The 13,324-nt window shown below is 27.6% G+C and overlaps 3 protein-coding genes across 5 annotated transcripts; 1 reads left to right on the top strand and 2 right to left on the bottom strand.

Annotated features, from left to right (window-relative positions):
* Window positions 1-1,390: 1,390 nt before the first annotated feature.
* Window positions 1,391-2,437, bottom strand: LOC112694414 (52 kDa repressor of the inhibitor of the protein kinase-like). Its single transcript, XM_025569864.1, has 3 exons — window positions 2,184-2,437; window positions 1,956-2,122; window positions 1,391-1,467 (listed from the first exon to the last, which is right to left on the bottom strand). The coding sequence occupies exons 1-3, from the start codon at window positions 2,297-2,299 to the stop codon at window positions 1,391-1,393; spliced, it is 360 nt and encodes a 119-aa protein (XP_025425649.1). The 5' UTR covers window positions 2,300-2,437.
* A 3,492-nt stretch (window positions 2,438-5,929) lies between these two features.
* LOC112694428 lies at window positions 5,930-9,117 on the bottom strand. 2 transcript variants are annotated; one of them, XM_025569887.1, is made up of 7 exons: window positions 8,957-9,117; window positions 8,714-8,877; window positions 8,532-8,614; window positions 8,299-8,454; window positions 7,652-7,762; window positions 7,338-7,581; window positions 6,011-6,098 (listed from the first exon to the last, which is right to left on the bottom strand). In XM_025569887.1, exons 3-6 carry the CDS (start codon window positions 8,562-8,564, stop codon window positions 7,363-7,365), a joined length of 519 nt encoding a protein of 172 aa, XP_025425672.1. In that variant the 5' UTR covers window positions 8,565-8,614; window positions 8,714-8,877; window positions 8,957-9,117; the 3' UTR covers window positions 6,011-6,098; window positions 7,338-7,362. The 2 variants fall into 2 exon arrangements, with proteins under 2 accessions (XP_025425674.1, XP_025425672.1); XM_025569889.1 differs by lacking the exon at window positions 7,338-7,581 and having other exon boundaries at window positions 5,930-6,098; window positions 8,716-8,877.
* Window positions 9,118-9,557: 440 nt separating this feature from the next.
* On the top strand, window positions 9,558-13,323 carry LOC112694427 (embryonic stem cell-specific 5-hydroxymethylcytosine-binding protein). Of its 2 annotated transcripts, XM_025569886.1 has the most exons (7): window positions 9,558-9,692; window positions 9,750-10,100; window positions 11,525-11,759; window positions 11,869-12,063; window positions 12,417-12,638; window positions 12,752-12,897; window positions 13,170-13,323. In XM_025569886.1, exons 2-7 carry the CDS (start codon window positions 10,081-10,083, stop codon window positions 13,270-13,272), a joined length of 921 nt encoding a protein of 306 aa, XP_025425671.1. In that variant the 5' UTR covers window positions 9,558-9,692; window positions 9,750-10,080; the 3' UTR covers window positions 13,273-13,323. The 2 variants fall into 2 exon arrangements, with proteins under 2 accessions (XP_025425671.1, XP_025425670.1); XM_025569885.1 differs by having other exon boundaries at window positions 9,573-10,100.
* The last annotated feature ends 1 nt before the right edge of the window (window position 13,324 follows it).

Raw genomic sequence — 13,324 nt, 5'->3', positions numbered from 1 at the left:
TTTTAAAAAGGAGCGAAAATATACGATTTAGTAAAAATAATTTTGAAAAAACAATTAGATGTTTTTTTTCTATTTTTATTGATTCATACAATATATACAATTTAGTATAAAAAACATAGGAAGATTTACAAATCCAATCCGTCGGTCATTGACCCCAATTGAACAGTCCAAGTAACATAATTTTCTCCGTTAGTCGCGCTGTTTTCAACAATATCATTCAGTAGCAATGGCGTACATTCAATCTTTCTCTGGGAGGGGGGTTTAACAAAAATAATTGTTATCTTTTTTTTTTTTTTTGTTGCACAGATAAATAAGATAAATAACTGCTATAAATAGATATTATTTTATATAACTTTTTTACCAATTTACAGTTTACTTTTACATTACAGTAAATTAATAGCTATTGGAATATAAAAACAACATAGTTAACAAAACTATTCAAACACCTATCAATATAATTATTTAATTATCATAATATTTGTATAGTTGTATATTTTAAGTTCTAATCGTAATAATGAAACTACGAATATATTACACGTCATCAATAATAAAACAATTTTTTTTTTTGCCTGGGGGGGGGGGTTGAACCCGGACCCCCTCCTCTCCGTATGTAAATCACTGTTCAGTATTATCATCCATCGAAAACAGCGAAACTAGCGGAGAAAATTATCGTACTTGGACTCTTCATGGGGGCAATGACCGACAGATTAGCTTCAGTTTTGATAGCTAACGCCGCCTCTATCTTACTTTATGTAGGGGACCACCACAGGAGGTTATAAGTTATAAAACTTTACCAAAATAACCAAGATAACCTCAAAAAGTAAAAAATCGGGGAAAAATAGACGATACGATTTTGACCAAAATGAATCGATTCATCAAAAGATCAGACCATCCAAATTGATTCAAAAAAATCGATTTCTTTTTGCCCATATACTCATACTAATATAAGGTCTATGTATGTTATACATAACTCAAACCTATAGGAGGGGAAACTGTAAAATATTTACATGGATTCTTATGGCCGCCCCAAAAAAACAAAAGGTCCGACATTTTGAAATTTTTACAGATAACCATACTAGTAGGAAATTCACATTATTCTGAGATTTGGCCATACTGTTAATGATTAATTTATATCAATAATAATGAAACGTGTCACTGATAATATGATATTCAATGAAATAAAACCTATTGTAAAGTTAAATAAGCACAATTTTTTGATTATTTTTAATTTAACTCCTACCACGAACTTCACGAACAAAACGGCTCAATATTTTAATGAATGTTTAAAACTCTCAACAATAAAGAAAGAATGTACAGTATATAAGTGTTTATTTTATTTAATAATTCGAATACGAATTAAAAAATAACAATAAATAATACTTAAAACTATTTACACAATACTAGATAATTCAACCACCATAGTTGTTGGTGAAGATGCCGTATTCAAATTTTGTTCAAAGATAGTATCTAAAATTATACTATACATAATTAAATTTAAAAAATAATTATAAAATTTGTGACTACATCTGGTTTTTGTCAGTCGACTATACTAAGAAATGTTACAGATATTATGTTATAAGTTTAAATCTAGTACTAAATTAAATACTGTGTTTTATTATAAAGATTAAGGTAAATATTAACTATACTTCTGTTATTATCTGTCAGCCAAATTGTATAATATTCAATTTTTTTAAATTAATTAATTGTTACTAAATTAATTCATGTAAAATTATTTAATTATTAATTACTATTGCCACTATTTTATTGTATTCATTTATATTATTATTATTACCTTAAAATCTTGTTAAAACATATTCTTATATTGAAATTTATACTTACCGTACTATTATTACCAAAGGATACCCACCGGTTTATAATATAAAATATTAAAATATACCTAATCGGGAATAGTAATACATTTAATAGTAATTTATAGTAATTATTCTATAACTTACTTTCAAATAAATTTGGTACAGCATGAGGATAAAGCCTATTCTTTTGAAGGTTGCTAAACATATTATTCTCAAAATTAAGTGAATACAACTTATATCTTTTCGCAATATCACTAGTGTCTGTGGTTGGTAAAGAAACTGGAAAACATTTTTTAATCCACAGACTACACCTTAAAAATCACAAAATAATACATTATTATAAAAGTAATGATTAGAGCAAATATTTCTTACTTTATAAGATCTTTAGGGAAATTAAAAAAAGATTTCTGATTTCCCACAGCATTCTTGTTGTACACAGAATGGCACTTGTTCAGTGTACATTTAATACCACCAGTGGAACTTGTCATTTTGAAAATAAGAATTTAAAAAAAATTTTCAAAGTACAAACAATTTTCAGTAACGTTAAACAGTTGTGAAAAAATTCAATAAAAACTGAGAAAAATTGGTATCAAATAGAAAACACATAAGCAGAAAAAAAATTGCAGTCTGGGGGACTTTAGATGTCAGTTATATACTTTTATTTTTATTAGGTTATAAAATTCTCTTCGTTCATGGATTAAATGAGATTAATTCCATGACATTTTGGGAGTGGGGCACAGTGCTAACAACCCTACCTTGTAAAGTCACATCCCTGATGTGTTAGAAATAATCGATCTGCTAATAGAAAAAGTACGAATACCACCAAAAATTTTATGCCAGTATGGCTAAATCTCGTAGAATGATGGGAATTTTCTACTAGTACGGTTACTTATGCAAATTTCAAAATGTTGAGAGTTTCCCTTATGGTTGTTCTTTGGTATTATCATTGATTATAGATAGTACTATCTATAATCAATGGTATTGTGGCGGTGAACTGCCACATATCTCCCACCAGGTCGAGTGACAGACGCGGTTGAGACGGTTGGCAACACCTTAGCAGGCGACGCCGGCTGAACTCCGTGCCGGGCGAACGACAGCACTTCTCTCTCTCTTGCGATCCAACTCGTCGACAACGCACGCGCGTATATTTTGTCTTGTCGATAGTACTCATTGCAAGTACTTAATGTTTTTTTGTTCAATAAATAATTAAATACCTTTTAACTATTCGTAACTGTGTTTTCTCTTACGTTAAAAGGTAACCCAAAAATAACTGGTCGTGTCGTCGCGCGTGGCACTTCGCGCACTATCGATTAAAACCACGCGGCGACTCGCCATAGTATTATATTAGAATTAGAACTGATAACAGTCACCAAATAAATGAGTTGGGGGCAGTGGTCCGAAAAATGATAAGGACTGGAATCGAAAAACGGCGGCATAAAATGTGTTGCCAACATAAGATTTCTAAAAATTATATTATAAAATTATTTTTTTGTTATTTATACTGTTGCATTTGAATGATAATTATTATATTTTTCGATAATAATTATATTCAATTTAAACTATACTACGGCTTACATTTTATGACCAACCAATCCCTGTGTATTTAGCATAGACATATAATGACACAGATTTATAATATTATAGTGCATATTTTAGTGCCTAATTTAATACCTGAAATTTCCTATTTGAAGATGAAATTAATTTCAATTAATTTATTGAAATTTAAATAATGTAAATAATGTAAATAATTAAGGATTTTTTTTTCTACATGAGTTTTAATACCTATTTATTTATATGTTAATTTTTAATTATTGTGTTAATTAGTTACATATAAAATAAACAGGTATCAATTATATGAAATGATTTATAATAATATATATAAATAATAAATTTTTAAATACTTATTTTATACTATTTACATACTAGTACATAGAAAATTAAAAAATGTATGAAACAACATATATATTTTAAGAAAGGTTTACATAAAATTAAATATTAAGCTAGATATTTATAAGCATACATGATGTATTACACAGATTTATAACATGGAAGAATTGCGAGAACAAAAAAGCATTATCCTTCTTTAATTACATTGGTTACTAAAATAATACAAGTCAAAGTTTTAACCCGAAAACATATCCATGATTTAATGTTATACATAATTATATGTTACCATAGTTTAAAATTTGGTCCATTTTTGTAGAAAATAAATATAAATAAAATAAAAAGAAAAAGTAATCAAAGTAAAATAAAATAAATAAAAAGTAAATGTAATCAAAACTTTTGTTGAAAACAGTATAACTTATTAGTATTTTTCCCGCTTTGAAAATCGGTGGACATTGTATAACTTTTATCAATATAAAGTATATAATTGGAATAGGTAATTTTTGATTTAGTCAGTTGATTCTGCTTTTTCAAATTTCAGATCTTATCGTTTCTTAGGTCCTTATCATTTTTCGGACAACTGCCAAACACTCAAATAAAAGTAGTTCACACTAGAGATGGGAATTATGGTTCATCTAAGTGATCCGATTTTTTCAGATCAGATCATCAAGAAGATCCGGATAAAAGACCCGTTCGCGATCTGATAGGATGTTTTGAGCCTATGCCCAAAACTGAATCAGAACCATTGAACTGAATATTTAGTTCAATGATTAAACGGGTCATTTGAATGATCCAGTTCTTTTATATCGGGTCGTTTAAAAGATCCGGTAAAAAGACCCGTTCGGATATTCGGTTCAATACGGTACATACGTAGAAAGGGGCGTAATTAGGAGGGATTAGGAGTATGGATCCCCCAAAACTTTATTTATTAAGAAGTAATTTTTTGTTATTTATTATATTGTGATAATATAATTATTATCATTATTATCATTAATGATTAAAATTATTAGAAAATTTGTTCTGGTGGGGTGGGGGGGAGTTACTGTATGAGGTGTACAGATTTTGCTAAAACCTATAATTTCCCCCCCCCCCCAAACCAAATTCCTAATTACGCCACTGCATAGAGATGGGAAAAACGGGTCAGGGATCATATCAATGACCCGTTCGTCAGCAAACGACACATTAAAACACCGTAGTATTATTAAAATAAAACCGATAATAAATGTTACGAAAATACGCATAAAAATACCCAATATCTAGAATTCATTCAGTGATACCCACTGAACCAACAAAAAAATATTTGACGAACGACCGGGACGGGTTTTAGTGATCCGGATCTTTTGGTTTATATCGATGACTCGTATGTTCGCGAACGACACATCACTAGTGCACACTAGTACCAACTACTATATTGATGTATTGAGAGTTCCAAGTCACCTAAGTCGTCAGTCACTATTTATTTTTGAAATTGTCGCAGTGACTAACAGCGACACTGTTGTCGCGGTGTCAAAGTAACGGCGACGTGATTTAACACTCATCACTAATACTGATGCACCAGCTGCAACCATGTACGAACTATGGGAGTTAAAACCATAGAATGTATGATTTAATGAGAAGTGTTACATGGTCCGATAAAGGACCATATCTCTATACTTTTCATTTGGATGACAAATATAGCCATGATAATTTATGTGTGTTTCGAAAATTTGATTATTTTCAAATTCATTATGTTGTGGTAAACTTAAATATAATTTTGAACTGCATCTGCTACTATATTTATTACCTTAATAAGGTCTGAACTGAAGTATTGCAATAAATTGGCATGTTCTAGAGGAATACAATTTCCAGTATTAAAAGTTTTTACATACTTTTACTCAGACAACCAATTTTTCCAATTTTTTGTTAACTGATTGTAACACTTCAAAAAATAATTCCAAATGAACTTGACTTATTTTGTACAGTTTAATGTGATTTAAATTATCTGTAAATAGGTATTAATTTATTGAATAAATGTATCAATGAATCTAAACAAACTAGTAATCCAGTGAACACATTTTCCTATTAAATTCCAAGACCGGTAAAAATTCATTATTTTCTTTTATTTTCAATTTTTTTTTACATATTGTAAACATTTTAGTAAGATTAGATAAAAAAATAAAAGTTTTCATTAATGACATAAGAACATGATTTTAAAATATCAAATATACAATTAAGTATTTCAATAAAATTGACCGTAGGATTTACATAAAAAAATTCGATTATGTTTAAATTGTGCTCATAAAATTTTAAAGCACTATGTGATTCAATTAGTAATTCATTAGATAATTAAACCTTCAAATTTTGCTTGAAAAAAAAAATGTGTTGTTTTCTCAATTTATTTGCCAGTTGATATCCATATTTTTCCTATAATAGACATAAAAGTTTGAAAAAATCAAATTAAATGTAATAATTTTTAAATTTTAAAATTATTTTTACACCAAATGCATTCCATGTAAGCTGGCTCATAAGCGCCACCAGGAATTCTGTCAGGAGTGCATTATGCATAGTACATATGCTGATATTTAAATAATGCTTAAATTATTTAAGTTAAGTACATGGGAATATTATTTAAAATAGCATGACAGTACAAAAGTTTTTTATTTTATTTTGAAAGCTACAAACTAATGCAGGCCTAACTAATACAAACTAATGGGAATCGCTGCTCTATCCTACATTTTTAAATGTTATTTTTTTTTTAAAATCATGTGGTACAAGTGCATCCTCTGTGACACCCATATATGTACTGGATTTACAAAAATAGGAGTATCATAATTTTCATAGCCAGAAATTCTATAGAAAAAGCAGTTTGTATTGTTAACACACCAATATAACCTAACAGCTATTCTATAGTAACATTGCTGTTAAAAATAAAACTTAATACATGTATACTAGTCAGTGGCGTATCCAGGGGTGGGGTTAGGGGGTTATAACTCCCCCTCGAAAATATTTAATGTATGTATATTGTCTATTGATTATAATAAAAACACACAAAATTAAAAAAAAATTGAATGTTACATTTTTTATAACCCCTACCTAAAAAAAATTCTGGATACACCACTGATACTAGTAACTTTTAAAGCATATAAAACTTGTTTAGTAAGTTCAGTCTTTTGCATGCTATCTAAATTAGAAGCTAAAAACTATCCAATTGGAAGTTTCCATTCTTAATTTATAGAAACGAACATAAAAACCAAACAATATTTAGCTAAAACTAAGATATCATTATATAAGCCATTTTCAATATCTACTCGATCATAGTACTTAGTTTAATCCACTGAACTCCAGTTTTTGTTGTATGAACATTTCATCAAGCATAAGACTACAATAAATATAATGTTTAGAATCATTCAATTTTAATGTTAGTGATTTTAATGCTTCATTAGTAAAGCTAGGCTCAGCAACTACATTTGATTACCACTTTCCTAAGGGACAAGGATGTGGAACATCAATTGAATTGAATTGTTTTTTTTTTAAATATTGAAAAGCTTTATGGGGAAAAAAATTTAAAGATAGTGTTAATTGCTTAATAGGTGGACTACATTTTTAGACACCTTTCTTCCAAATTTTTTTTTTATCACTTAGTAATTAAATCATTATGTTTACCAAATGATTCTTATCAGTATCCTCTTTAAAGATTATTATTTTTGAGTTTGTTAATAATTTCAGACATAGCAGCTTTTTGCTTATTTTTACGCCGGATAAATTGTTGTAAGCCTTTTAATTTTTTGTTTTTTATTCCTGTTTCATTTGCCAATTTATGAACTTTTATGAATTTTAAGTATGAATGCTTTGGTGTGTCATTAGGAGACACAGAAGCAACATCCAAAAAAGAAGATTTGAATTTTTTCTACAATAAAATAAAATGAAATAATACATAATCATTAAACTAAAAAAAATATTATAAAATTATTACTTACTTTAACTGTAGATGTACAAAGACTAAAGGTTTTTGATGATGTACTAGCCATAGTTTGATCTAAATCAGTTAACGGTTCAAATTTTTCAGGTAGCTCACTAATATTAGGCATCTAAGAAATAAATTAACATCTTTAATAATAAATCTATAACAATCAATATTATAAATGACGCCCTATTTTGTATTAGTTAATATATATCAGTGGTTTTAAACCTTTTTTACAATGAGACACACTTCATCTCCAAAAAAATTTTTTCTGCACACCAATCCATATATTATGTGAACCATATTTTAAATATATGTGTGTAAATGTGTAGGCGTATATGTGTGTGTGTGTGTATGCGTATACACTATTTACAGTCTACTCATTAGAGGGTAATTTATTGCGAAATATATTAATACAATCGATCGATAGAGACAACTGTGACAAGCGTACTTACAATAAATAATATTATATGTATCTACGATTAATTCGATCAGTTTTCATCGAATATCAATAATAAGCTGGTAAACATACTTTTATAAAACAATTTATAGATTTATTGCAGCACACCAATTAGGAACCACTGTTATCAATGTTATACTAATTACTTAATTTTTTTTCTGAAACTAAATAAAGAAAAAAGCAATTATTATGTTATTACTTACATTAACTGTAGATGTACAAAGACCAAAGGTTTTTGGTAATGTACTGGTCATGGTTTGACCTAAATTAGCTAATGGTACAAATCCTTTAGGTGGCTCACTGGTTTCTGATGTACTTGTAAGTGGAATAATTTTAGGAGGATCATAACTAAAATTTGTCTAGAAAACATTTCTCATTTTAAATACATTAAAAACATTGTATATTAAATGTAATTTAATTATTTTAACTAAATTACTTTTAATTTGCAGTTTAGAGGTACTGCTTCCATCTTCAGGTAGCGATAGTATTTTTTTTTAATTCAGGATATTCAGTCTTTCCCTATAATTTCAGTTATAGTAAATATTTCAGTATAAAAAATAAAAACATCATATTTGTAACTATTTTTTTATAAATTAATAAAATGTATTTAAACTTAAAACCTTTCACTCTTATTGTTGGTAAAGCATGTTTTTGTAGTTTATTTTTATTGTGAACAATGAATGACTCTGGTACAAAATGAAGAGATCAAATAAAACTGCTCTAAATTATTTCGTCCACTGATAAATTATGCTCAGGATAAAATGTATTTTTCAGAAGGAAATCTAAAGTAACAATATATGTGGTTTGTATTATAAATTGCGGTGTAATAAAAATCAAATATTGCTGCATAGCACAACTCACTTGTGAAAAATATTTTCAGATTTAGATATAGTAGTTTTACTTTTGCTACAAATAAAACTAGGTATTTTATACATTAATTAATTATTATTAAATGGTTTTTACTTTTGCAATAAACATATAGCAATAACTAGTAACTCGGTAAATATTAAATAATTGATGCAAATTTAAAAAGTAGTCAGTTGGAAAAAAAATAACAATATTATTGGTTATTATCATGTTTTTAATATTTAAACACTGCTATCTAGTGGTATATAGCACAACAATCGGACCAAGTATGAAAGTCAATGATCTCTATAGTTTGGCATCAGCGTGATAATACAGTTTAAATTGATAACGTCCTCTTGATATGTTATTCGACGGTTGAACACACAAAATTAATAATTTTCAATGGAACCGTGTCTTCTTATGGAAATCTGGAGATCAGAATCATTAGTACCACGATGATAATTTTGTCTTCACACTTGCACTGTAAGCTTGTCTAAAGCGCAATTTCTACTTGTCAAATTTTATACCTGAGGCTGCGTCCGTGTTACTCGAATCTTACTATCACTCATACGAATTTTGATGTTATTGTATACATTATCAGTGATATTCAGTATGCCAAACGTAGCAGATCCGGTTATGATCAATGAAGATCAAATGAGCTATAAAAACTTTTTAAGAAAGAGTGATGGGCATTTTAACTACCTTTTAAGTAAAGTGGAAAAACATACTTAAAAACAAACTCCATTTTTACGTAAGTCAATACAGGCTAAAACTAAATTAGAAATCATACTAAGATTTCTGGCAACAGGTTAACGATTTTTGCCTGATTTTTGGAGAGAATGGGACCTTAGTTTAAAATTAAAGTTTACGAAATAAATATTTCATAACGTTTTTACACTGTGATTAACAACAGCGCCAGTGTTATCAACGATCATACAAGATTTTATACGTTATCAGTTATAAATAGCGGGAAAGACGAATGATGGATTTCCCTAGGGAAATTATTATTGTTTGTAATTGACATGAACTGTTTTTTGTCAAATTTCAATTCAAAGTTTTAGCAATGTTCGCCGAATGTGATTTGTCGAACTCACGGGTTTGGAGGTAAAATTCGTATTAGTTGAAACAAAAAGCAGAAGATGTGTGGCAGAACTGCATGGTAAGTTTGTCGACTGACCACTTAAGTTCTTCGTATGGATTAAAAATTGTTAGGCCGTTATGAAATATTGTTTGAGATTAATAGGTACCTCAAATTCATCACTTAGCTTATATATAATCTGTTTCATTCACTGAAATATAATTAATTACATAATAATGATTTATATTAATAATTATATATAATGAATTATAGAACAACCTTGTATAAAATATTTAAATGTTTTTTAAAATCCTATGTTGTAAAGTGTGTAACTAATATCATTGATTATGTATAGTGTAGGTACATAGGCGTGTCTAAAATTTTTTCGCAAGTATGGCCAATCAAATTTTTTATTTAGGATACGAAAACAAAGTGTAACTTCTACACAATACACTACTTCGAGAACGTACATGTTTAGTAATTTTAGCTACTATAGTAGCTATAGCTAGTAAATAATATACTAATTTTCTTAAAAAAAAAAAACTATAATATAACACACAATTACCCAGGTACGAAGAGCTATGGATATTAGATAATAAATATTATTGATTAATTTTTGTCACAGACATATTATATAAATATTATTTTATGTGAAAATATTTATTATTTAGTTCGGTTTTATTTAATCATTCTTTTTACTTTTTAGTAATTATTTTTAATGATTTAACCATACATTTAAAACGGAACTGAATTTTGCAGGTCTGGCCATAACTGTAAACATGCTTATGTGTAGGTGTATATAATCAATGTTAATACTTACATAATATAATAAATACTAATAGTTACATCACATAGTTCATCTGAAAATATTTAAAGTATCTATTCTCTATATTTTTACTAACATGCCTCAATGATTGGATTATTTGTCAAATAATAATTTCCAAATTTTTATTTGAAAAAATAGGTTCATTTTTTTATGGTTTGAATTATTTTATCATTATTGTTAAAACTTTATATCCTTACAACACTAACCTGTATACTTTCATGTTTTGCTGTGTACCAAAAACTACATTGCAAAATTATTTTTTGAAATTGAATGTGTCTTATAGAGAAAAAATTATCTTTAGTTATTTTTCTTGTTTTAACCACCAGGAGCAGAATTAGGGGAAAGAAGGGATTCATTCCTGGGCGTAAACTTGTAGAATATGTTATTTTTTGTAGTATATAATCAATATATAGTTATAGTGACTACAAGTTTGATATTTTTAACTGTGTTACTGATGTGTTTAAAACTTAAAAAGTATGATTGTATGCTAATTATTAGAAAAAAATTGTAGTAGGGAAGAGTATTTGATTCGTGTTCTATGATAGGCTGTAATTTTAACATTTTCCCTGAGCGTAAAATTCCTAGTTTCACCTATAACAAAACTTACTATTCTATAATTAACTAAAATATTATGATTATTAATACACTCCATCGATTTTATATATTTATATTTTATTAGCAACTTGAAAAGAGAAACCTACTGCAAAGCATTAAGCTATAAAGATCGTAATGACAAATTATATCGACAACCAGAATGGTACGAGTTGGAAAACGGAGGCCATGAATTTAAAGCATCAAACAACATAGCCCCAACTGATGTAACTCCTGTTCTTGTATCTGGCGAAGAATTTGTTGATTATCCATCGAGATTACTGACTCCTATGGTATGGGGTATGATACCCCCTTGGCATAAGGTATATTTATAAAAGAATAATATTTATTAATAAACAGAATATCATTGTGGATAGTTAATTTAATTTCTCTGAAAGTGTCATTAAGATTATATTTATTTATGATTTTTAGGGAAACTTAAATGATCACGGATTGAGCACAAATAATTGTCGAATAGAAAATTTGACTACTTCCAAACTTTATAGTGGACCATTAAATGATGGAAGGAGATGTATTGTAGTTTGTGAAGGTTTCTATGAATGGAAGACTACAGAAGGCCCAGGAAAGAAAAAGCCTTACTTTATACATACACCTCAAGAAAAAGAGGTTTGTTTTTAATCATCTTATAGCTTTTATAACTCTAAGACAATTAACAATTACTTAACATTTTGTCTTAATGTTAGATTGTCAGATTAATATAATATACATTTATTTGTAAAATTTAATTAGGTGAATCTCAAAAAGAATAATGATCTGTTTACTTTTATTTTAACTAAAATATATTAATTCAATTATATGTATTTGTAATTTTAGACTCTTTAATTCTTAGACATTGATGTTTTTTATAATTTATAATATTTATTACAAGTATAACTTAAAAGTGTTTCTAATATAGAACTTAACAACTTTTGTTTGGTATTAATTAATTAATTGTTCTAATAAAAATGATTTACATACAGGTTTCAGTTTATGATAAAAATGCTTGGGAATCAGGTCATTGGTCTGGGAAATCTGGTTGGTGTGGACCATCTCTACTTAAATTAGCTGGAATTTATAATAAATGGAAGTCACTTACAGGTGACATTTATAGCTATTCAGTTATCACAATGGAATCGAGTAAAACGTTTTCCCAACTTCATCATAGGGTACCTGCAGTCTTAGAGAATGAACAAATGATAGATGTAAGGTTGGCTTAAGAAATTCAATGTATAAATGTATACTTTTAATTTTATGAAATAATGGTATTGTATAAACATTTTTATATTAACTTTACTAATTTTTACTATTTACTTAGGATTGGTTAGATAGCAGAAGGATATCTTCAAGTCGAGCCATATCTATACTTCATCCTACTGACAATTTGACATGGTATGAAGTATCAAGCATAGTTAATAATTCACGTAACAAAAGCGAAAATTGCAACAAGCCTATATCAAAAATGTATGTATCTGCAATTCATAAACAATTTACACGATTGAAAAATATTTATAGTTTCTTATTAGAAAAAAAGTTTAATGGTAATACTTATTTTATATACCATAAAAATATAAATTTTAATTATTTTGACTTTTTAAAATCTTTGATTTTAACATAGAATGGATTATATATCACATTGAGTTTCAGATATTTAATTTATTTTTATTTTTGTAATTATTAATTCTAAGAATTTTTAATCAAGTTAATAATTGTATATTTTTATTATTTATTTATAGAGTAAGCAAAAGCAGTACTTTTATGACATCTTGGTTAACTGGAAAAAATAAAAATGATGATAGCAATGAAGAAAATTCAATGAGGAAAAAGCCAAAAATTTAATATTTTTCACTATAAAAATGTAAATATTTATAACAGTTAAAATAAGACATAT

This window comes from Sipha flava, unplaced genomic scaffold, assembly GCF_003268045.1.
Source record: "Sipha flava isolate LNK unplaced genomic scaffold, YSA_version1 129_pilon_pilon, whole genome shotgun sequence".
Taxonomy (NCBI): Eukaryota; Metazoa; Arthropoda; class Insecta; order Hemiptera; family Aphididae; genus Sipha; species Sipha flava.
This window is presented reverse-complemented; position numbering and strand designations above follow the sequence as displayed.

Excerpts from the sequence above, each read along its gene's own strand:
- LOC112694414 (XM_025569864.1), bottom strand. The coding sequence starts at position 2,299 with ATGACAAGTTCCACTGGTGGTATTAAATGTACACTGAACAAGTGCCAT. Across the intron at positions 2,123-2,183 it reads TTCCCTAAAGATCTTATAAA|GTGTAGTCTGTGGATTAAAA; the intron begins GTAAGAAATATT and ends GTGATTTTTAAG. Across the intron at positions 1,468-1,955 it reads TGTACCAAATTTATTTGAAA|ATACTATCTTTGAACAAAAT; the intron begins GTAAGTTATAGA and ends GTATAATTTTAG.
- LOC112694428 (XM_025569887.1), bottom strand. The coding sequence starts at position 8,564 with ATGGAAGCAGTACCTCTAAACTGCAAATTAAAA. Across the intron at positions 8,455-8,531 it reads CTCTAAACTGCAAATTAAAA|ACAAATTTTAGTTATGATCC; the intron begins GTAATTTAGTTA and ends AATGTTTTCTAG. Across the intron at positions 7,763-8,298 it reads TTTGTACATCTACAGTTAAT|ATGCCTAATATTAGTGAGCT; the intron begins GTAAGTAATAAC and ends TTTATTTCTTAG.
- LOC112694427 (XM_025569886.1), top strand. The coding sequence starts at position 10,081 with ATGTGTGGCAGAACTGCATG. Across the intron at positions 10,101-11,524 it reads ATGTGTGGCAGAACTGCATG|CAACTTGAAAAGAGAAACCT; the intron begins GTAAGTTTGTCG and ends ATATTTTATTAG. Across the intron at positions 12,639-12,751 it reads AGAATGAACAAATGATAGAT|GATTGGTTAGATAGCAGAAG; the intron begins GTAAGGTTGGCT and ends CTATTTACTTAG.